Source organism: Sus scrofa, chromosome 1 (assembly GCF_054392235.1).
Source record: "Sus scrofa isolate SSC_HxYL_T2T_F1_AM1 chromosome 1, Sscrofa_HxYL_maternal_Yorkshire_Landrace_v2.0, whole genome shotgun sequence".
NCBI classification, from domain to species: Eukaryota; Metazoa; Chordata; class Mammalia; order Artiodactyla; family Suidae; genus Sus; species Sus scrofa.
Window position 1 is genome coordinate 204,856,516 of NC_139383.1, and position 22,924 is coordinate 204,879,439.

Sequence of the window (22,924 nt, forward strand, 5' to 3'; positions counted from 1 at the left end):
TTTTTCCATGTAATCCTTGAGTTCAACTGAACCTGACTCAGTGGTGTGAATGGAGTCACATGTGGGCTCCTGGAATCACAGAAGACCCCACTAGGCTTTCTACCTGCGCTGACCCCACCAGCCGTGGATGAAGCCACCATGTTATGTTAGTAGAGGAGTTTAAGTGGGTAAAATCTTTCCTGAGGACCATGTGGCATTTCTAGGTATAAACATATATTGTTTGACCCATTGATTCTACTTCTTGGCATCTTTCTCAATGAATTAACTGCAGAGGCAGAAAGAGATTCTAGAATAAGAATAGTCCCTACAGTGATTTTATAAAAGTAAAATAAATTACATGTAAAATTTAAACATTCTGTATTAGGGGCTTGGTTATATAAATTATGGTATAGCCACATGGTGAAATATTACATAGTTATTTTTTTTCCTTTTTTTGGGGGGGAGGGGCTGCACTTACAGCTTGTGAAAGTTCCCAGGTCAGGGACTGAACACAAGCCACAACAGTAACAATGCTGAATCCTTAACCACTAGGCCACCAGGGAACTCATACACATTATGTTTTAAAAAACATTTAATAGCATAGGAAAATAAACATAATATGCTAGAGTTACCGCTGTGGTGCAGTGGGTTAAGAATCCGAATGCAGTGGCCTGGGTCACTGCAGAGGCACAGGTTCAATCCCTGGCTTGGTACAATGGGTTAAAGTATCCAGTGTTACCACAGCTGCAGCCTAGGTCACAGCTGCAGCTGGAATCAATCCCTGGCCTCAGAACTTTCATACGCCACAGGTGAGGCCATAAAAAAAATGCTGATAAATGGTTCAGCAGATTACAAAACAGTATACTATGGAGTTCCCATTACAGCTCAGTGATAGGGAGCCCGACGAGGGTCCATGAGGATGTGGGCTCGATTCCTGGCCTCGCTTAGTGGCCGGCATTGCCATGAGCTCTGGTGTACGTCACAGACATGGCTCGGATATCAAGTTGCTGTGGCTGCAGTGTAGGCCAGCAGCTGTAGCTCTGTTTTGACCCCTAGCCTGGGAACTTCCATATGTCACAGGTGTGGCCCTGAAAAGTAAAAGAACAAAAACAAACAAACAAAAAAAAATAGTATATGATGATCATAATTGGTTTAAAAATATAACCATAGTAAAAAAGGTGAGAAAAAAATCAATTATTGCTGAGGAGAAAAGTTAAAGGTAGTTTTTAATGTTAATCTTTATAATTGTCCAGAATCTCTAAACTTCCTTTAATAAATATGTATTACTTAGTCAGAAAAATAGCAAACATTAAAAAAAATTGAAGGATATCCATCCACAGTAATACCAGGATGAAGAATGTATGCTTGTTTTAATTATCATTAGTATTTTCCTTTTCCATCCTTTTTATACCTATCAGTGTTGACTCAATTCAATTCCGTCCTGTTATCTGTCACTATTTTATAACATTTTTATATTCTAGAAACATGGTATTTTCTCAATTTTAAGCCTGAGTTGTCAATCATGTTCCTTAATAGTTTTTCATAAATCTTACTGGTTGCATCGTTCTTGCATAGACGTAATCTCTTGAGATGCAGGAACAGTTTCCACGGACCCTAAGCCTTCAGGAACACCCTGGATGTTTTTTATGCGCTGCAGAAGTAGAGCCAGTAACAGCTGCTGCTTTTCCACATTCTCTTCATATTGGCATAAGCAGTCTAGAAGCTCTGAGAGTTCCTCTGTGGTGGCTGCCTCTTTTGTTTTGGAAATTTCAGGGAGTTCTTCTTGAAGATTATCTAAAATAATTGCTTCTCGTTCAATCTAATTCAATTAGCCAAAAAAAAAAAAAAAAAAGAGAGAGAGAGCTAAAATAAGTAAAATACACTAATAGACTCTGACCATTTCAGGACTCGGCAATCATAATTTTTGTACACTGGCTCTTTAAAGGATTCTCAATGCCATATCCTCCTTCAAAGTAATATATATCTTCCTATATATTCCCCCACTCTCCCAATCCCACAGTTCCCAGTTATTGATCATGTAGATATATGATTAAAATGAAGTGTTGCTTACCAACAACTCATGTAACTCAATATCAAAAAAAAAACCCAATCAAAAAATGGGTAGAAGATCTAAATAGACATTTCTCCAAAGAAGATGGAGAAATGGCCAAAAAACATATGAAAAGCTGTCCAACATTTCTAATTATTAGAGAAATGGCCAAAAAACACAGATGGCCAAAAAACATATGAAAAGCTGTCCAACATTTCTAATTATTAGAGAAATGCAAATCAAAACTACAATGGGGTATCACTCACACAAATGAGAATGGCCATCATCAAAAAGTCTACAAACAAAAATGCTGGAGAGGGTGTGGAGAAAAGAGAACTCTCTTAGTGCTGTTGGTAGGAATGTAAACAGGTACAGACAGGAGTTCCCATTGTGGCTCAGGGGGTTAAGAAGTCAACCAATATCCATAAAGATGAGGGTTTGATCCCTGGCCTCACTCAGTGGGTTAAGGATCTAGGACTGCCACAACCTGAGGCATAGGTTGCAGATGTGGCTCAACTCCTTTGTTGCCATGGCTATGGTGCAGGCCGGCAGCTGCAGTTTCCATTCGACCCCTAGCCTGGGAACTTCCATGCGCCAAATGCGCAGCCATAAAAAGAAAAATAAATAAATAAATAAATAAATAAATTGGTGCAGCTGCCAAGAGAACAGTATGGAGGTTCCTTAAAAAAACTAAACATAGAAGTTCCCGTCGTGGCACAGTGGTTAACGAATCCGACTAGGAACCATGAGGTTGCGGGTTCGATCCCTGGCCTTGCTCAGTGGGTTAAGGATCCAGCGTTGCTGTGAGCTGTGGTATAGGTTGCAGACGTGGCTTGGATCCCGCGTTGCTGTGGCTCTGATGTAGGCCGGCGGCTACAGCTCCAATTAAACCCCTAGCCTGGGAACCTCCATATGCTGTGGGAGCAGCAAAAAGGAAAAAAAAAAAAAAAAAAAAGCTAAATATAGAATTACTATATGATCCAGCAATCCCATTCCTGGGCACATACCTGGAGAAAACTATAATTCGAAAAGAAACGTGCACCCCAATGTTCAATGCAGCACTATTTACAATAGCCAAGATGTGGAAGCAACCTAAGGGTCCATCAGCAGAGGACTGGATAAAGAAGACATGGTACATACATACAATGGAATACTACTCAGCCATTAAAAGAACAAAATAATGCCATTTGCAGCAATGTGGATGGAACTAGAAATTATCACACTAAGTGAAGTCAGAAAGAGACAAATGTCATATGAGATCACTAATACATGGAATCTAACCAAAAATTATACAAAAAATTTTATATAAAACAGAAAAAGACTCCAAGACTTTGAAACAAAATTCATGGTTACCAAAAGGGAAATGTGGAGCAAAAGGGATAAATTAGGAGGTTGAGACTGTCATATGCACATCACTGTATATAAAATAGATAGGTAACAAGGACCTACTCTAAAGCACAGGGAAATCTACTCAATACTGTACAATAACCTACATGGGAAAAGAATCTGAAAAGGAACAGATATATGTATTATATATAACTGATTCACTTTGCTGTACTCATGAAATTAATACAGTATAAGTCAGCTCTACTCCAATAAAATTTACTTAAAAAATAAAATAAAATGAACCGAAGGAAACACTACCAAATATTTTCATAATTTCTTTCTCCTTCTGATTCTAGTTATTTCACTAAAGCAATTGTTTCTCCTGAAACACCAACAAGGTATTAGAATAAGGACCTCCTACCTGCATCCATGAAGTAGAAGGGGTGGGGCAAGCACTAGATAATTTTTCTACAGGTTTCTCTTCTTTCACATCTAATCTCTAGATGCTCAAAAAAATAAGTCCAGTGTGTCATTACCTTGACATCTATGTACACCAGAGGAGAAGCAGCCCAAATTACCTTACTAATCATGTATTTCTTAACCACAGCTAACTGGAGAACTCGGAAATACATAACCAAACAAAACAATTATCAAGAAATCGGAGTTCCAGCCCTGAACTCAGAACAAAGACACAGAAAATCAGAGCCATCTTAGTCCCTCCTCAAATTCTCTGACCCTATCCTTAACTGCACAGCACACTGATCACATTCTGTCCCAGTGCTGCTAACATTTCCACTCTCTGTTCAGAGTCAGGCATCCTGCAACCCTGACATTACTGAATATCACGCCTGTCAACTACATTTATGACATCATGCTAACTGAAATGACCTGAATGCTCAGGAAGATGCACCAGAGGGTGGGAAATAAAGCCTGTGAGATTCAGGAGCCTCAGTACCAGTTGTTCCCAGGGGCCCAGGGTTTGGGGCAGGCAGGACCTCTATGAGGTGAAGATCAAGTTCATACCCCTACTGCTAAGAAAGAGGCACATGCCAAAGCAATCCTGAGAAACAAAAACCAAGCAGGAGGCATAACTCTCCCAGACTTCAAGAAATACTACAAAGCCACAGTCATCAAAACAGTGTGGTACTGGTATCAAAACAGACAGACAGACCAATGGAACAGAATAGAGAATCCGGAAATAAACCCTGACACCTATGGTCAATTAATCTTTGACAAGGGAGGCAAGAACATAAAATGGGAAAAGGAAAGTCTATTCAGCAAGCATTGCTGGGAAACCTGGACAGCTGCATGCAAAGCAAGGAAACTAGAACACACCCTCACACCATGCACAAAAATAAACTCCAAATGGCTGAAAGACTTAAATATACGACAGGACACCATCAAACTCCTAGAAGAAAACATAGGCAAAACACTCTCTGACATCAACATCATGAATATTTTCTCAGGTCAGTCTCCCAAAGCAATAGAAATTAGAGCAAAAATAAACCCATGGGACCTCATCAAACTGAAAAGCTTTTGCACAGCAAAGGAAACCAAAAAGAAAACAAAAAGACAACTTACAGAATGGGAGAAAATAGTTTCAAATGATGCAACCGACAAGGGCTTAATCTCTAGAATATATAAACAACTTATACAACCCAACAGCAAAAAAGCCAATCAATCAATGGAAAAATGGGCAAAAGACCTGAATAGACATTTCTCCAAAGAAGATATACAGATGGCCAGCAAACACATGAAAAAATGCTCAACATCACTGATTATAAGAGAAATGCAAATCAAAACTACCATGAGACACCACCTCACACCAGTCAGAATGGCCATCATTAATAGGTCCACAAATAACAAGTGTTGGAGGGGCTGTGGAGGGGCTGCACTGTTGGTGGGAATGTAAACTGGTACAGCCACTATGGAGAACCGTTTGGAGAGACCTTAGAAATCTATACATAGAACTTCCATATGACCCCGCAATCCCACTCTTGGGCATCTATCCGGACAAAACTCTACTTAAAAGAGACACATGCACCCGCATGTTCATTGCAGCACTATTCACAATAGCCAGGACATGGAAACAACCCAAATGTCCATCGACAAATGACTGGATTCGGAAGATGTGGTATATATACACAATGGAATACTACTCAGCCATAAAAAGAACGACATAATGCCATTTGCAGCAACATGGATGGAACTAGAGAATCTCATACTGAGTGAAATGAGCCAGAAAGACAAAGACAAATACCATATGATATCACTTATAACTGGAATCTAATATCCAGCACAAATGAACATCTCCTTAGAAAAGAAAATCGTGGACTTGGAGAAGAGACTTGTGGCTGCCTGATGGGAGGGGGAGGGAGTGGGAGGGATTGGGAGCTTGGGCTTATCAGATACAACTTAGAATAGATTTACAAGGAGATCCTGCTGAATAGCATTGAGAACTTTGTCTAGATACTCATGTTGCAACAGAACAAAGGGTGGGGGAAAAATGTAATTGTAATGTATACATGTAAGGATAACTTGATCCCCTTGCTGTACAGTGGGAAAATAAAAAAAAAAAAAAGAAAGAAAGAGGCACATCACTGAATGGGCCTTTGGGGATTTGGCGGGAGTGTATGCTACACTTGTGACTATTGCTCAGGTCCCTTTATCAGAATGCTGCCAATGCTGAGGGTGCAATGCAGCAGAGTTAGGCTGTGGTATAAACTGCCCTGTCACTTGAGCGATAGGTTCCAGCTGGGTCCCCAGTCACTATAATACATGGATGCAGAGGTAGACTGGCTCCTCTCCAAGAGACCCAGTTCAGGAACTTTTGCTTTCCACCACCTGAAACTTACATTCAGTTGAACTGAAAAACTGGCTCTTAGACCGGCAGCTACACTTCCACCAGGAAAAGAGAGGCAGGTTCCACTAGGTTGTTTTGCTGCCAAAAGAACCAGTATGCCAAAAGGAATCACCGCGCTGACAGAGGTAACTGCACACGAGGGTTTCTAATAGACACCAGGGTTGAAGGACTAGGTCTGTAATCCAGGACTTAATGGGGCATCTCGTGGTGCTTCCATGGCCAGTGACAATCATCAACAGGCAACTGCATGACCAGAACCCAATAAGAGCAAAGCAACTGAAGGCTCGAACCTTCCCCATGTCAGTCCTCCTATCTCCCACCCTGTTCCTTCGGATCACTTTCCAAAAATAAACCAACTGATTAGAAGTCCATCTCAGGCTCTGTTCTCTGCTACAAAGCTGGTAAGTCAGTAGGAGGAGAATTCAAGAGGGAAGAATAATATTTTTAGGATAATAATTTTACCCCAAAGCCAGGTAATTTTTCAACTTGTGAATGGATAAACAAACTGTTGTACACATGCCTAATGGAATATTACTCATGATTTTTTTTTTTAAATGTACTATTGATACAAGCAGCAGCACAAATGAATCTCATATGCCTTATGCTTAGTGAAAAAGGGCCAAACTACCCAAGTCCATTTATATGACATTCTGGAAATGGTGAAACAGATGAATGATTGCCATGGGTTGAAGGTAATAGAAGGGGCACAGGGAATGTTCTGGGGGTGCTGGCAATGCTGTAAGTCTTGATTTTGTTGGTGGTCATGTGACTTTATGCATGCATCAAAATACAGCAAACCTTACACCAAAAAGGGTGGTTACAGCCCCCAAATTAGTAAAATAGCTGCCACAAAGATTATGCATTCACTCTTCCATCTAGAAGAGGCTTTGTGAGCCCTGGATGGTCTTTCTTGGACAGGGCCTTCTAACAAAATTGGTTACAACACTTTTTCGTTCATGGTCACTTATAAAGTTGGGTCTGGAAAGAGAGAAGGAACCACAATTGTTCTGCAAGTAAACACAGAGAAGGAGACAGAAAAACCTATAACCAGCAAAAACAGGAGCTACAACAGAAAAGATGTTGGACCTTTGGTTCAAGGGGAAGAGGACACCTTACACCTCCTGTTATCTTTGAAGACATGCCTTTATTCTCACACAGTATGATGAGTGAAGCATAAAATGATGATCCTGAAGAACCAGAAATGAATACTTAAATCAAGTAGATTCTGCTGAAGAAACCAGGAAGGTAAGATTATAGGGGGAAAAAGGTAAATCAAAATTTAAATTAATTTTTTAATTTGTAAAGTTAGCCAGAGACTTTGTGTTTTTGAATATCTACTCATATAAAACCTTTCTTCCATAAAGATACTTATTGCTGGATTAATACAGACATTATTCATTTGTCACATATAAAATCACTAACCATGCTAGCAGAATCTTGCATTTACAGGTGTTTAGATGATATAATTTTTATCGAATGGATACTAACATGTCTTATTTTAAATCTTATATCAATTTGGCATGTGTAAATCATTTAAGTTGATAGTTTAGTGATTAAAAACAGAGTGTAAGTTTGAATCTTTTTCTACCACTCATTTATGAGACTGGGCAAATTAGTCAATCTCACTGCATCTCACTTTCTCATCTATAAAATGAGGGCAGTAAAATATCTACCTTGAAGTTCTACCTCATAGAACTCATAGGATCTACGTCATAGGATTTTTGTGAAGATTAATTGTAAATGTAATGCATGTAAAATGCTTGGAACTTATGCCTAACACTGGCTCAATAAGTGCCCATCAGGTGTTAGCAGCTGCTGTTATTATTGTTATTACATGAGAACATACTGTGTTTGTGTTACTCTTTGAAAAACACATTTTGTTAGCAGATTTGTCACAGGCTTGTATGAATAACTATGAAGTTCTAAATGAATGGGGCCTGAATTAATAAAATATGATTGCCAATCAATATAGAGCAACAGAAAGATATAACAAAAAAAAAAGCTTAGAGTAAGAGCTGTCCCTTAACAAACATTTACCAAGTGCAAAGCCCTGTTCAGATTCTAAAATTATAGTAATGAGGCAAGTACATGCAGCCCCAGCACACAGCCTCAGTTCCATCATGAGCTTGGAAGGCCTGTGCCAACTTAAATCTCTCAGGGCCTCAATTTCCCATCTTGAAAATGGTGATAATAGGGAAGTCCTGAGGGCACTGCAAAGATTCAGTGGCATCATGTGTGAACTGACTCCCTGGCATAGAGCACAGAGTGCAGGAGGAACTCAGTGACACCATGAACGGGAAAGAACTCAAGGCTAGCAGCCCCGCTGAAAGGACAATTTACAAAGTTCCTTTGGGTTTTAACATTCAAGTGACTATTTACTATTCAAACCCCAGGAGCACCACAAAAATGAGATTCATTTTCCAGAATATCAAGTTTTAAGCAGGAAAATGATGGTAGTAAACATTTAAATCCTAAAGCATGTGACACACTTCCAATCAAGTACTGATTCTTTATATTTCTCTCAAGTAAATTCAGCAGGAATTTTAACAGGAGTTAGAGCTGGGCCTTATTTTATGTTCTGAATTGTACTTCATTTATATCTGGTCCTTTAGATAGATTAAACAATACTCTGGGATAACTTTATACTAAATTTTCTTTCTAAATATATGTGACGCCCTAGCCCTCAACCATGGTTCAGTTAACATCTGTGATCAATATACATTACGTAGGTTTTCTTTGAGACAGTTTTCAGAAAGAATATCATATATATTTCTTAGGTAAATGCTTAATTAACTATGTTATTGTTAACTTAGTTAACTAGCAACTGCAGCTAATTTCCATAGTCAACAACTGTAATTAATTTCAAAATGAGTTGTTATTATGAATATTACCTCATTCTAACCTTTAGTTGATGAAGAGACAGTTATTTTTAAGAGTGGTTAATTTATCCGCACTATAAGGATTTTAAAGGTAAAATGAACAAGTAGTCACTTATTTCTAAGAATTAATTGACACCAAAAAAAAAAAAAAAAGTCCCTCAGAACACTAAATATAGAACTACCATATGATCAGCAATCCCATTCCTAGGCATATATCCAGACAAAACTTTCCCTGAAAAAGATACATGCACTCCTATATTCATTGCAGCACTATTCACAGTAGCCAAGACATGAAAACAACCTAAGTGTCCATCAATAGATGAATGGATTAAGAAGATGTGGTACATATACCCAATGGAATACTACTCAGCCATTAAAAAGAACAAAATAATGCCATTTGCAGCAACATGGATGGAACAAGAGACTCTCATACTAAGTGAAGTAAGTCAGAAAGAGAAAGCAAATACCATATGATATCACATATCTAGAATCTAATATATGGCACAAATGAACCTATCTACAGAAAAGAAACAAACTCATGGACGTGGAGAACAGACTTGTGGTTGCCAAGGGGGAGGGAGTGGGATGGACTGGGAGTTTGGGGTTAGTAGATGCAAACTGTTACATTTAGAATGGATGAGCACTGAGGTCTTGCTATATAGCACAGGGAACTATATTCAATCACTTGTGATGGAATATGATAGAGGATAATGTGAGGAAAAGAATCTATATGTATGTATAACTGGGTCACTTTGCTGTATAGCAGAAATTGACAGAACAGTGTAAATCAACTATAATAATAAAAAAAAAAAGGTATACAAAAGAAAAAAAAATGCCACTATCATGAAAGAATCTGAATCATTTCTTTATCTTTTTTTTTTTTTTTTTTGGTCTTTTTAGGACTGTACCTACCTGCAGCATAGGAGTTGAATTGGAGCTGCAGCTGCCAACCTACACCATAGCCACAGCAAAGTGGGTTCTGAGCTACGTCTGTCACAGCTCACAGCAACACCAGATCCTTAACCCACTGAGCGAGGCCAGGGATTGAAGCTGCATCCTCATGGATGCTAATTGGGTTCATAGCACTGAGCCGTGATGGGAACTCCTGAATCATTTCTTATTTTACTAGGCCTGCTCTCTACAAACATTTATGTGTTATATATATGTGATATAAACAAATGGGAAAGGATGAAGACTTGAAAAAAAATGAAAATAATAAAACAAATTAAATGACATATGTTAGGAAACTGTAGGTTTGTTGAAAATTAAGCACTTACTTCTTCACGGACAAATTTCCACTCCTGCCTCAGTTCCTCACAGCGCATCTCCCATTCTTTGGCAGCTTCCAGCAACCTTAGCCATCTCTCCCACAGAGCCGACATACTTCTGAGCAGAGAGAGGCTGTCACTATGTGTGCACGTGGATCCCAAGTGCCTCAGGACCCGTCGCATTTTCATGAACTCCTCTTTGGTTGACATAAGATCTGACACCAAGGCCTTAAGAAAGCAAAGAAAAAGAATTGGAGGGAATGAATTTTTCTAAACTGAGAATTATGTTGAAACTTATAGACTGTTTAAAATCTTGAATAATTATGGAGTTCCCACTGTGGCTCAGTGGATTACAAACCCAACTAGCATCCATGAGGATACAGGTTCAATCCCTGGCCTCATTCAGTGGGTTAGGATCCGACATTGCCATGATCTGTGGTGTAGGTCTCAAATGCAGCTTGGATCCCACATTGCTGTGGCTGTGGTGTAAGCTCTGATTCAACCCCTAGCCTGGGAACTTTCATATGCCGCCAGTGCGGCTCTTTAAAAAAAAAAAAAAAAAAAAAAAAAGCCAAAAGAAAATCTTGAACAATTAATGGTTTTAAATGATCCATATATATTATGTAATCTATTTTTTAACCCTTTTGGAAGCCAATTTGACACAGATGAGAATTATCTATTATTACACTGCACATGAATTTGGAACTATTACCCATAAACCAATTTTTCTATGTAAAAAAGTGTTTTCAAAGGTAAGTATCCTAGAAGTTCATTTCGTTATTTTAATTTAATTCTCATATTTTACTAGGTAGCTAATTCATGTGATACTTAGTATATCAATCACCAACACACTATTCAGGTTTTTCTGGTTTTGTGTTTGTTTGTTTTCTGGTGGATGATAAGCACAGATGATTTAGAATATTCTTATCCAAATCCTAATAACATAATTCCATAGATTCCAAGAGATGAAAATAAGCAAAAACTCAAGTTGTTTTTTAATAGAGTATAAGAAGTAACCAGAATTTAGCACTTTGGATAGCTGCATTAAATTCTCTGTCATTGATCCAGCAACGTCCAACAAAATAACACGAGAGGTTAATATGCTTTAGAAAGAACGATTAATAACAATAGTATGCTACTGGGAGAGACTGTCCTATGAACCCAATTGATTAAACATCTCAGAACCATTGCTTCATTTTCCTCATGGCTTTTGGCTTCAGGAATTTTCTGGAGTACAACTCAGTTTGAACCCACCTGTTCCTGCTGCCAATGTTTTGCACAGTCTTACTGGAGACTTGCAAATACTGTTACCTTGCTCTGTTCTAGGCGCTCTAAAGCTTCTTTGTAAGACACTGGCAATGGGGCCATGGTCTGCCCAAGAATTGTCTCCATCTGGTTGAGGTTTGTGCAAAGTTTCTCTTTTATTTTTCTATAATGTTTGTAATTTTCAAGACACCTAGTGAGGCACAATTAAGAAAAAAAAGTGATGTTAAGTTTTATTTAGTACAATAAACTCTCAACTCCCTAGAATGCATTCTGAACACTTCATGAAAAACAGAATGTAATTCTCTTTCTCCTACCAGTGTATTTCAACAAATATTTATTTGACTACCTCCTCTTCACAGGACCTGCATAAGACTTTTACTGCAAACTTTAATAACAGGAAGAAAATGCTATTCCCAAGACCTGGAATACCCATTGCGGCGCAGTGGAAACGAATCTGACTAGTAATCATGAGGTTGTGGGTTCGATTCCTGACCTTGCTCAGTGGGTTAAGGATCCAGCATTGCTGTGGGCTGTGGTGTAGGTGGCAGACACAGCTCAGATCTTTCATGGCTGTGGCGTAGGCCAGCAGCTCTTAGCTTCGATTCGATCCCTAGCCTGGGAACCACCATGTGCCACAGGTTTGACCCTAAAAAGCAAAACAAAGAAAGCCTGTTCCCAAGACCTAATTGGACATCTGCATTCTTGAACACTGCTAACAAAGTGTACATTGGTAAATTCTTGCAGAAAACCATTTTGTTTTAAAATGCTCATATCTTTTGACCCATTAATTCAACTTCTGCGATTTATCTCATGGATTTTATCCTAAAGCTGATAAAAACCTTTTACACAGTAAGATTTTTTCATTTATTAGATGATTAATTTAAATGACGAAAATTGGGACACACATTATGTGTAACAAAAATATGTTTAATTACAACAAATCATTTTATAAAATCTTATTTTGCATTTTCTAAAATATAATTTCATACAATTGCATAAAAGCAAATATATAGAAATTACTTTCATGAAGTTTTGGTACAATAAGGAAAAGAGCTCATTCTATAAAGTAAAGCAAAAGCAGCCTATTTTTTATATAGCAAGTGCTGTAATATATTTTAAAATGCTATGAATACAATTATGTATACAAAATAGATACAACCTAAATCCTCCCTGAAAACAATAAAAAATTCTGTGTCAAATATATATCTTTTAAAATTCCTAAACCACAATAATAAACTGGCAAAGAATAAAAGAATAAGGAGGCCCCAAACAACACAAAAGTGGAACTACAGAGAACATGAACTCCAAGGTCAATTTTCACTCTGAGAACAACTGTCAAGTTTCAGCCTGGTTGACCTTCTCCTGGAAAGCTGGGGAGAGAGGATAAAGCCTGGAACTCACCCAGGACAGGTGTTTATTAGGACAGCTCCTCTGTAAAGACATTTGTAATATATATGACCACAAAGGACCAGCCTCCAAAACACAGAATAAATATGAATAACCCAATAAAAATTGGCTTGAACAGGCATTTTTCTTGGATGGCCAAGAAATAAATCACAGAAGAGGCTCAAAATTCATTAGCAGTAATAAAGATGCAAATTAAAACCACAATGAAATATCACTTCTCCCCCCGGCAAAAATTAAATCTAACATTAAGTGCTGGTGAGGACAGGGGACAACTGGGATACTAATATGATGCCAGTTTAAGTAGAAATGGGTAAAATCACTTGGAATTAAAAATTAAAAATGTGCATACCATTTGATCTGGCAATCATGGTCCTACATATACACCAGAGAATTATTTATGAATGAAAAAAACTAGAAACAGCGCAAATATTTACCAATCGCTAGGCGAATAAGTTTTTACTACAGAAAAGAACATGAGGAATTCCCACTGTGGGGCTGTGAATCTGACTGCAGCGGTTCAAATAGCTTTGTGGGCATAGGTTCAATTAAAAGGATCTGGCATGGCTGCAGCTGCGGCCCAGGAACTTCCATATGCTGTGAATGAACCATAAAATTAAAACCAAAAAAACAAAACAAAAAATCCCAAAAACATGAATAAACTTCAGGATCGAGATGCTAAGTTTGAAAAAAAATGTAATCACAGAAGAACACATATATATGAAAACAGGACACAAGCACACAGTAAAAATAGTCTTAAAAAAACAGGAGCATGGTAAATAAAAAACAGGATAATGGTTACTTTTGAGAAGAAAGGGTAGGAGTACACAGAGAATTCGGAGTCCTTATGCCTATCTCTGAACCTTTGGGTACAAAGCTATTTGCTTTATCATTACTCTTTATATCATATGCAGACTTCTAGAAACATTCTGTTGTAAGTACTGAATATGAATTAAGACAAAATGAAATAAATGCAATAGACTATTTGCTATGGTTTTCCTTACTGATTTTTTCCCTTACTTTTCCATATTTTCCAAATTATTTCTGATGTGTATATGTTAATTATAAAAAAAAACCTATATTTTGTTCTTAAAGTATTATCTTTTGAAAGAAGTACCTACCTTTCTACTTCAGCTTCCTTTACTTTGGCTGCCTCCCTCACGGCTGAGTTCTTAGAAACTAATTTCTGTAAGGTGCACTCAAGCTGTCGTTTAGCTTCTGGGCTGGAGATTGTCCCCAAATTCTCGGTGAGGCCCTGGATGCCTGCTAGTGTAGATTCCAGCTCCTCTTGTTTGCAGCGAGTCATTTCCAGAGATTCTTCTGGATTATGAAGGTCTACTCTATAGGATGCAGAGAAGGCTTCGAGGACAGTGAGAATCTCCATGGCCCTGGAGACCGCTTCATCATAGCTCATCATACTCTCATAGGCATCCTTCAAGACATTCTGGTGAATGGGAGATTAAATGCTGGGGTGAAATTGTCAACTTTTTGGATTTTTGTCATTCTTGAATTTTTGTCATGAATTCGTAATATGTTTCTGGGTCATTTAAGAGTTAGTATCCCACATTCTTAGTTTGACGGTATTACAATAATATTTAAAACGAGTAATCTTTCACTTGCATAGAGACAACTGTTTCCTGATTTGCTAAGAAATCTAATCTAAATTTAAAAATACACCACATGAATCATGTCTAACGATATATTCTCCTACTCTAGAATTCCTGTATTAGTCTGAATTAAATAAAACAATGGAATATATTTAATGTATATAACTTGCTCTAGAACTCTTGAATTAGACTATGAATTAAATAAAACAATGGAATGTATTTAAGGTATGTAACCTGCTCTATAACTCCTGTATTAGACAATGAATTAAATAAAAACAACTCAATATATTTAATATACATAATCTGCTCTAGAACTCTTGTATTAGACTATAAATTAAATAAAACAATTAAATACATGTAATGTACATAACCCTAATCAATATTTGTGAAAAAATATGAAAAGAAAACAAACAACCCATCACCCAGCCCTCTTGCATTTTTAAATTAATGGCTCTGCCACCAACTTTAGCTTTGGGCATCACTTAATGTCTCCAGACCTCAGTCGTCTCACTGAAGTAACAGTTGAAATAAATAACTTTAAGGGTCCCTTCCAGTCCAACTCTAAGTATACATGGTTTCTGGAAACTGTATTAAAATCAAGTCAAGAATTTGCTAAGTACCTATTTAAAGATAGGGTTCATATGACTTTATATTTTCATAGCATTTATACCTAGCAAAACAGTTCAAATACATTATCAAATAACTCTCTGAATTAAAGAAGGGAGTTAATATACCCATTCTATAAGTTAAGTGTGACAATCCATTGTGACATTATATTAAGCACGGGGGAGCAAATGATGCCCACGGTATCTACTCCACCATTGAGAAGGAATGGAAGGAAATTATTGGGGCTGCTTTGCAACAGGGATCAGCAAACTTTTCCTGTAAAGGGTAGGACTACATATTTTAGGTTTTGAGGGTCATCTGGACTGTCAGAACTACTCAGCCCTGCTGTGGTAGCAGGAAAGCAGCCACAGACAAGCCATAAAGGAATGGGCATGGCTGTGTTCCAAAAAAACTTTATTTACAAAATTAGGCACAGTGGGAAGATTTGGCCCACAGCCTTTAATTTGATGACCCCTGCTCTAAAAGCAGACAGATCTCAACATGAATCCTGGTTCTGCTAGTATTGCAAGATCCCAAGAAAACTGTTGATGTTTCTGAACTTCAATTTCCTTATTTTAAAACAGAGCTAATAATAGCAACCACCTCACATAGAGTTGCTATGAGGATTAAAGATAAAGTGTTCAGTACAGTTCCTAGACACGGTAAGTTCTAAATAAATGTGGAGTTATTATTTTGTATTCTTTTCTCTACACTATATTTCTTCCACTATGCCCTACTGTTTCCAAAAAACAAATCATAAAACCCTCAAACTTTTTTATTCTGAGCTCAACAGAGGCTACAGGGGATACAGAAATAAAGGTGTCAAACTCATCTTTTCACAAACTAAATGGCACTGTATTTGGATATAAAATGAGTTGACCATTTGAATTTTTTAAAAATGGCTACTCTCCTGTGCAGAATGTTCCTAAAGAACCTGCAGATGTTAGAGCAAAACATAACTTTTAAAATTAAAACATAAATTTTGAAATTAAAACAAATACATTAACCACTTAATTAAAAAAAACTTACTATGCGCAAATCAATGCTTATATTAAGCTGCATGTGAAGATCTTCAATGTCACGTAATTTTGCTTCCACCTCAATAGCTTCAGAAGAGTTTTCTTCTGTTTGCTTTTCAATAAGAGTCACAGCTTTAATGCTATACATTTCTGCCTGAACTTGTTCTTGAAATGCTTCACAACGATCCTTTTCATTTTGAATATGTTCAATTTTCAAATGTATAAGTAAAGGCTGCTGTAGCTGAGATTTTATCTGGTTTAAAACATGTAAGCAATTTTCTAGTTTGTCCTGAAAACTCTTTTCATCCATTTCTTTTGGTTGGAACTCTAGGACCATGTTTTGGAGAACCTTGTGTAACTTATCATTTTCTCCTGCATACAGCTTTATTTGTAGCAGTTCCCTCTCTTTGAATGAGTCATCAAAGGCCTTATTTTCACTTAATTTCTTGATTATCTCATGATACGAACACATGACTTTCCCAATTTTCAGATTCAAAATGTGAGCACTGAGTAGATTGCGTTCCGGTGGGGTACTAGGTGTTGTTAGCACGGCTTCAGCCCTTTTCTGAACTTGCAAATCCATAGCCCTCAATTTACCTAGTGATGCTTGATATTTGTCATGTTCTGCCAAAAATGTATCCAATTGCTTAATTTTTCCTTCAAGTTCCTTTTCTTTTTTAAGTACTTGGGTTTGTAACTGGTCAAGTTGGGTCCAATCCCATTTTAGTCCTATACAGTCAAACACTTCTTTGAGCATTAACACTTGTTGGATACTAGATTGAATATCAGTGATTTGGTCTTTAAGACTAGACAACCCCACTTTAACATCTTGACTTATTTCTGGATTTAGGAGTAATTCATTGTCCTGTATATGGTCCACCTCCTTCTGAAGCACAGATGCTTTTTCATGGAATTCTCTATAAAGATTTATCTTGTGTTCAATTTCATTACATTTATTTTGAATGAATCTTTCTGTTCTGTTGGCTCTAGTCTTAAGATTTTTCAACTGATCATCTAGAAATAACTTTTCAAACACACTTAGATCCTTACAGATGCTTGTTTTTTCCTGAAGATGCCTTGAGATTACACTCTCGATTTCCTGCAATTCCTTCTGAGAAGTGCTCAAAGTGACATGTTCTTGCTCCAGTTCAGCTTCTGTGGAGGCTATTTCCACCTTGGGGATGATCAATGCTTCATTTCTTTGAAGTGAAAGTTGAACTTCCCCTATTATGGCAACAAATTTGCTTCTTTCCTCCAATTTAAATTCTAATTGCTGTGATCTTTGAGTTGATTTTAAAACTAGCATTTGGTATTGATTCTGTAAGTCCTGTAGGAGGTTATTTAAAACACTGCTCTCGTAGGCTGTAAGGTTAGTAATATTATCTTTGACCTCTTGAACCAACGCATCCACAACCTGCTGCTTATCTAGAATGACATCATGCAACACCTTGCATTTTCTGATCTGTGAAAGAATGGCATCTGGGAGAAGGGAAATGGTAGGGATGAGTTCACCTAATAGATTCTTGATCCATAAGATCGTTTCTTTCATCTTGTACCTGGTTTCACACTTCTTGATCTGATTTTCCACCTGTACGTTTAACGGTTCCAAAGCCTCCAGCTGCTTCTGCAGATTATTTATTGCATCTTCTAAAATCTTCTTTTCTTTTTCTCCCCAAATCCTCTTCATCTGAAGTTCAGCTCGTCCCTTTAAAACCGAAAATCTGTGCTGGACAGTCTGGAGTTCAGTGGCCAAGGCAACCATGCTTTGATTCCCTTCCTCTTCTTCTGGAGAATTCAGTCTGAACTGCAGACACTGCTGTTGCTGCTGCAGGGAAATTTCAAGGTCTTGGATCATGCTCATGAGAAACATAAATTCATCTTGTTCTACTACTAGCTGAGAATACTTCTTGTGGACCAGTTGTTCTACTTGCTCCCAACTTTGTTCAAGTTGCTTGATCTGGCTTTCCAACAGCTTTTTATCCATGTCAGTCAAACAGTTTGATAAATTTTCCCATTCGATTTTCATCTTGCTTAAAGAATCTTTCTCTTTTTCTATTGATACTAGGAATTTTTTAATGTTGTCCATATAGGTTGCACTGTCCAGTGGTCCCCTAGAAAAAGAAGAAAAATGGAGCTTAATAATATTTAACTGTATGTCAACATGAAGTTAGCCATCAACCAAGGAAACTAATTCTGCTTCGAGTTCACAGAAGAAACAATTAGGTTGTCTCTAGAACACTCTGTCCTTAAAATAAAAACAATATTGCTTACTGTGGCTCTCAATTAGTGTGTGACAATGTAGAAAACTTGCCTATAAAATGAATATCATAAAAATGCAGAACCAAGGAAAGGAGAAAATAGTGAAGGGAACAATGTACATAAAAGTACCCTAATGCAAACTATTGCCTTTGGAATGGATAAGCAATGAGATCCTGCTGTATAACACTGAGAACTATGTCTGGTCACTTGTGATAGAGCATGATAATGTGAGAAAAAAGAATGCATACATGTATGTGTCACTGGGTCACCTCACTGTGCAGTAGAAAATTGATAGAAAACTGTAAATCAGCTACAATGGAAAAAATAAAAAATCATTATTTTAAAAAAAGTACTCTATAACCTGTAGAATTCTTGTACATAGTTGGTCGAGGACTAAAGGAAATTACAACATCCAATCCCTTTGTTATTATATCTTACCAACTATAATAATAAAGATACCCCTAAGAAGGTATATCATCAGACTAATCTTTTATATAGAAAATAGTTTCCTTAACGAATATCACTGAAAGTAAACCCAATTTAGGCAAAAGCATAAATAAGCCTTTTTAATAATGAGAAAATGTTCACACTTTATGACTGTATTTACAACAGGTTTTTTTTTTTGGTTTTTTTTTTTTTTTTTTTTGGCCATGCCCACAGCACACAAAAGTTCCTGGGCCAGGGATGGAACCTACGCCATAGCAGTGACAATGCAAGATCATTTAACCACTAGGCCACCATGGAACCCTTATACCTTCAAATTTTTGCCATTATTTTCAAAGCCAAAGGGAGTACATATACGTAAAAAGAAACCATTACAATACATGTATATTCAATACATCCCACACTATTTAAACAAATTATGCTAATATTAAACATCTGTATCTACAATGCTCTGCCACCCCTTGACACTTTAGAATAAACTCTTGACAAAGATAATGCTAAATTCCATAAACTTAAACTGATTTTGCAGTTATTCATAGAGTAATGGTTTAATAAAATTAATTTGTAAAATCAATATAATTATAAAATTAATACAAATAATATGTTCATATGAAACCAACAGAGTTTTCTTCAATAGTTTCCACCTGGAATTAATTTCCATACTGCAGTATTAAAATTATAATATTCTTTAAGAGTGTAAATTGTTATCACCCTGAGCCCATCCAAGATAGTGGAGCCTATGGCTGAATAAAATAATGCACCTCCTAAATTCTTACACTTACACTTTTAGACTTTCCTTTTCTGTCAACAAGGCTTTCATTGAGGATTCAACTGCAGCGAGGTGTTCCTGAAAATCTTTAAGGAGACAGTATTGCCTTTCTTTATTTTCCTTCAAAGTAGTAAGTGCCTGAAGCAGACGGTCCAAGTGGTGCACTAAATACCTTTCATTGTGGAGAACCAAGGCACTTGTTCCTGTTTTGTTGAGATATTCAGTTTGTTCTAGTGGTTCAATGGCTGCTTTCTTTGCTTCCAACTGGGTATGTAAATCCTAAAAACAAATCAAGAAAATCAGTAAATATACACTCATTAATTCACTCATTCATTGCCCTCTTGCTCTGTCCTTTTAGTAACACATTCTATCCTGATCAGGTATTGCAGATATTTCATTTTTTTCACTAGAATCATGTTAAAATGATTTTTTGCACTAGAATCAAGTTAAAATGTTAACACTTGCCATTTTTCTAGCATTTAACAGCAATTTGATCACCCTCTTCTACAATGTCTAAAAATTTATCTTACTTTTGTTATTTACCTGCATCGCCTCCCTTTCCTGTTTTAGATACACGTTTACTGTTACATAAATTTAGCTAAAATTATAAGGGTCATTTTAAAAAACATAGTCATGTATTGGACTTTCAGATGCCTTTCCACAGCTGTAAGTGCACGAATACATAAGCACAGCATGTAAACACAGCTGTAAAAACAAAGAAGGAGTACCCCATAATGCTGATAATTAGAAAAAATAAAAGGAATCTGTCAGAATCAGAAGAATACATAGGACTAAGAAAAGGAATGATGACAAGTCAGAATCTCCAAATTTGTTACGGAGTAAGTAAGTTTTGGGGAACTTTGCAAAAGAAAAAGACTAATGTTCATTAAACTCTTCCACTTTTTAAATGGAAAGATTTAGACAACTTACTGATTAGTACGTAATTATATAGTTACCAAATTGATCATCAGGCAAAGGTTAAATAAGACTTTTCATTCTGTGCAAGCAAGTTTTTGGTAATTAAAGTATATTGTATTGCACTGGATGAATGATGCAATCATGTCAGTGTTTTTCTTGTTTCCATACCTCTATCTCTTTTAATTGTTCACTTCTTAACATAACATCTAATTCTAAAGGTTGATTTTGCAGCTCATTGACTTTCTGTTCATCTTCAGTGTTTTTCATGCTTTCTTGAACATCAAGAGAAAGTTGTTTTGACAAAACCATTTCCATAGCTGAATTCTGAAAACATAAAAAGATTAATTGCTGAATAATCTACCCTTCAAATAAATAATTTTTATTTTTCTTGATGAAAACATTCGTTTCCTCCATTTACTCAAATGAAACACATTTAAAAAGTATCTTTTGGCTCTACCAAAGATGATTTTCCCATGTAGTATTTAACGTCGATATTGGTACCCCAAGAAAAATGAAACTTTTTCACAAAACAGTATAGGAACTAGCATTGCTCAATATATACTGAGGCATGTCTACTGTCTTAAAGAAAGAAAAAAGATATGGAAAAAGCAAAAGTTCCAAAGTTTATACTTAGTATTCACCATCATGCAGAGATAGTTTAAAATAGTAAGGAAACACCAAGCTTTCATGATATTAAGAATGTTATTCCTGGAGCTCCCATTGTGGCTCAGCAGAAAGGAATCTAACTAGCACCCATGAGGATACAGGTTCAGTGGGTTAAGGATCTGGCGTTGCCATGAGCTGTGGTGTAGGTCACAGACTCAGATCTGGCATTGCTGTGACTATGGCGTAGGCTGGCAGCTGCAACACTGATTCCACCCCTACCCTGGGAACCTCCATATGCTGCAGATGCAGCCCTAAAAAGACCAAAAAAAAAAAAAAAAAGAATGTTACATAGTTGCCAAATTGATCATCAGGCAAAAGTTAAATAAGACTTTTCATTCTGTGCCTTAAATCAAGTTAACAGTAAGAACTCCAACCTGAGTATGGAAGAACAGGTTATATATGGGGTAATCTGATCTTTTCTGAAAGCTTTAAGAACTTGCAGATTTCACAGGATATACAGAGATGGCATTTGCATTCATTTATTCTTTCAACAATTATTTGTTGAGCACTTACATCTACCAGGTATCAAAATTAGTAATTTCTAAAGATTTCCATTATTTTGCTAGGGTATTAGTTTCTATTTTTGGGTTATAAGTGAAATATCATTTAATTCTGCCACATAGATTCATGTCAACACAATCTTCCAGGTATCTGGTTGGTGAATAAAATGTAACCACGTCCCCAAACAAGGTAGAAACTGTTGTCATAAAAACACTGCCTAGATAGTAATACAAGGGGTGAGGGACATATGGGAACTTTCTATACTATCTTGGCAAGTTTTCTGTCAATGTGAAACTATTGTAAAATTAAAGTTTATTTAAATAAAAGAGATACTGTCTGGAGCTTTACCAATATTAATGAGTGAGAAAATTCAGCTGACCAGCATTACTGGTTTTGAAGTAGTTAGTTGGCACTGAGCACAAGTCACTTCTTTAATTTACCTTTTATTTTTTATTATAGATGATTTACAATGTTCTGTCAATTTCAGCTGCAGAGCAAAGCACAAGTCACCTCTTTTAAAAAGCTGCAAACTGGAGTTCCTGTTGTGGTACAGGGGAAAGGAATCCAACTAGTATTCATAAGGATGTGGGTTCGATTCCTGGCCTATCAGTGGGTTAAGGATCCAGCATTGCCGTGGGCTGTGGTGTAGGTCACAGACACAGTTCAGATCCCGTGTTTCTGTGGCTGTGGTATAGGCTGGCAGCTATAGCTCTGATTCAACCCCTATCTTGGGAACTTCCATATGCCGTGGGTGTGTGGACCTAAAAAAAAAAATTAAAAAAAAAAAAAAAAAGGCTGCAAATTGAAATGATTTTGCAAATTTCTCCATTTATAAAATAAATTTCCTTGTTATTTATTCATTTGCACTATGGTTAAAATCTCCCTGGAAGGCAGCGTCTGGGGGCAGGAGGTAGAGATCAGGAAAGGTGTGAGAGGAAAGGAGGGAAGATTTCATCAGCCCTTGGGGGCTCTTTGCTGTGAACCTCAATCCTATGAGGTGGGCGCCTGACTCCCTCCCTTCCACCTGATGGGTCACGGTTACCTGAAGCATTTGCACAAATCTACCCTGACCTAAAGGCATGGATACTAACCCAGGAAAA

The 22,924-nt window shown here is 37.0% G+C and overlaps 1 protein-coding gene across 13 annotated transcripts in view; it reads right to left on the bottom strand.

Moving 5' to 3' along the window:
- SYNE2 (spectrin repeat containing nuclear envelope protein 2) overlaps positions 1 to 22,924 on the bottom strand; it is a 440,757-nt gene that overhangs the window by 141,711 nt on the left and 276,122 nt on the right. For all 13 annotated transcript variants that reach the window (XR_014820403.1, XR_014820402.1, XR_014820405.1 and 10 more), the window contains 7 exons: positions 20,826 to 20,981; positions 19,753 to 20,018; positions 16,278 to 18,378; positions 14,157 to 14,479; positions 11,677 to 11,821; positions 10,375 to 10,593; positions 1,533 to 1,798 (listed from right to left, as the gene is read on the bottom strand). Coding sequence is in view for 9 of the 13 variants with exons in the window: in XM_021074116.2 (XP_020929775.2) it covers positions 1,533 to 1,798; positions 10,375 to 10,593; positions 11,677 to 11,821; positions 14,157 to 14,479; positions 16,278 to 18,378; positions 19,753 to 20,018; positions 20,826 to 20,981 (3,476 nt within the window). In the remaining 4 variants the exon portion in view is untranslated. The remainder of the gene's footprint in view (positions 1 to 1,532; positions 1,799 to 10,374; positions 10,594 to 11,676; positions 11,822 to 14,156; positions 14,480 to 16,277; positions 18,379 to 19,752; positions 20,019 to 20,825; positions 20,982 to 22,924) is intronic.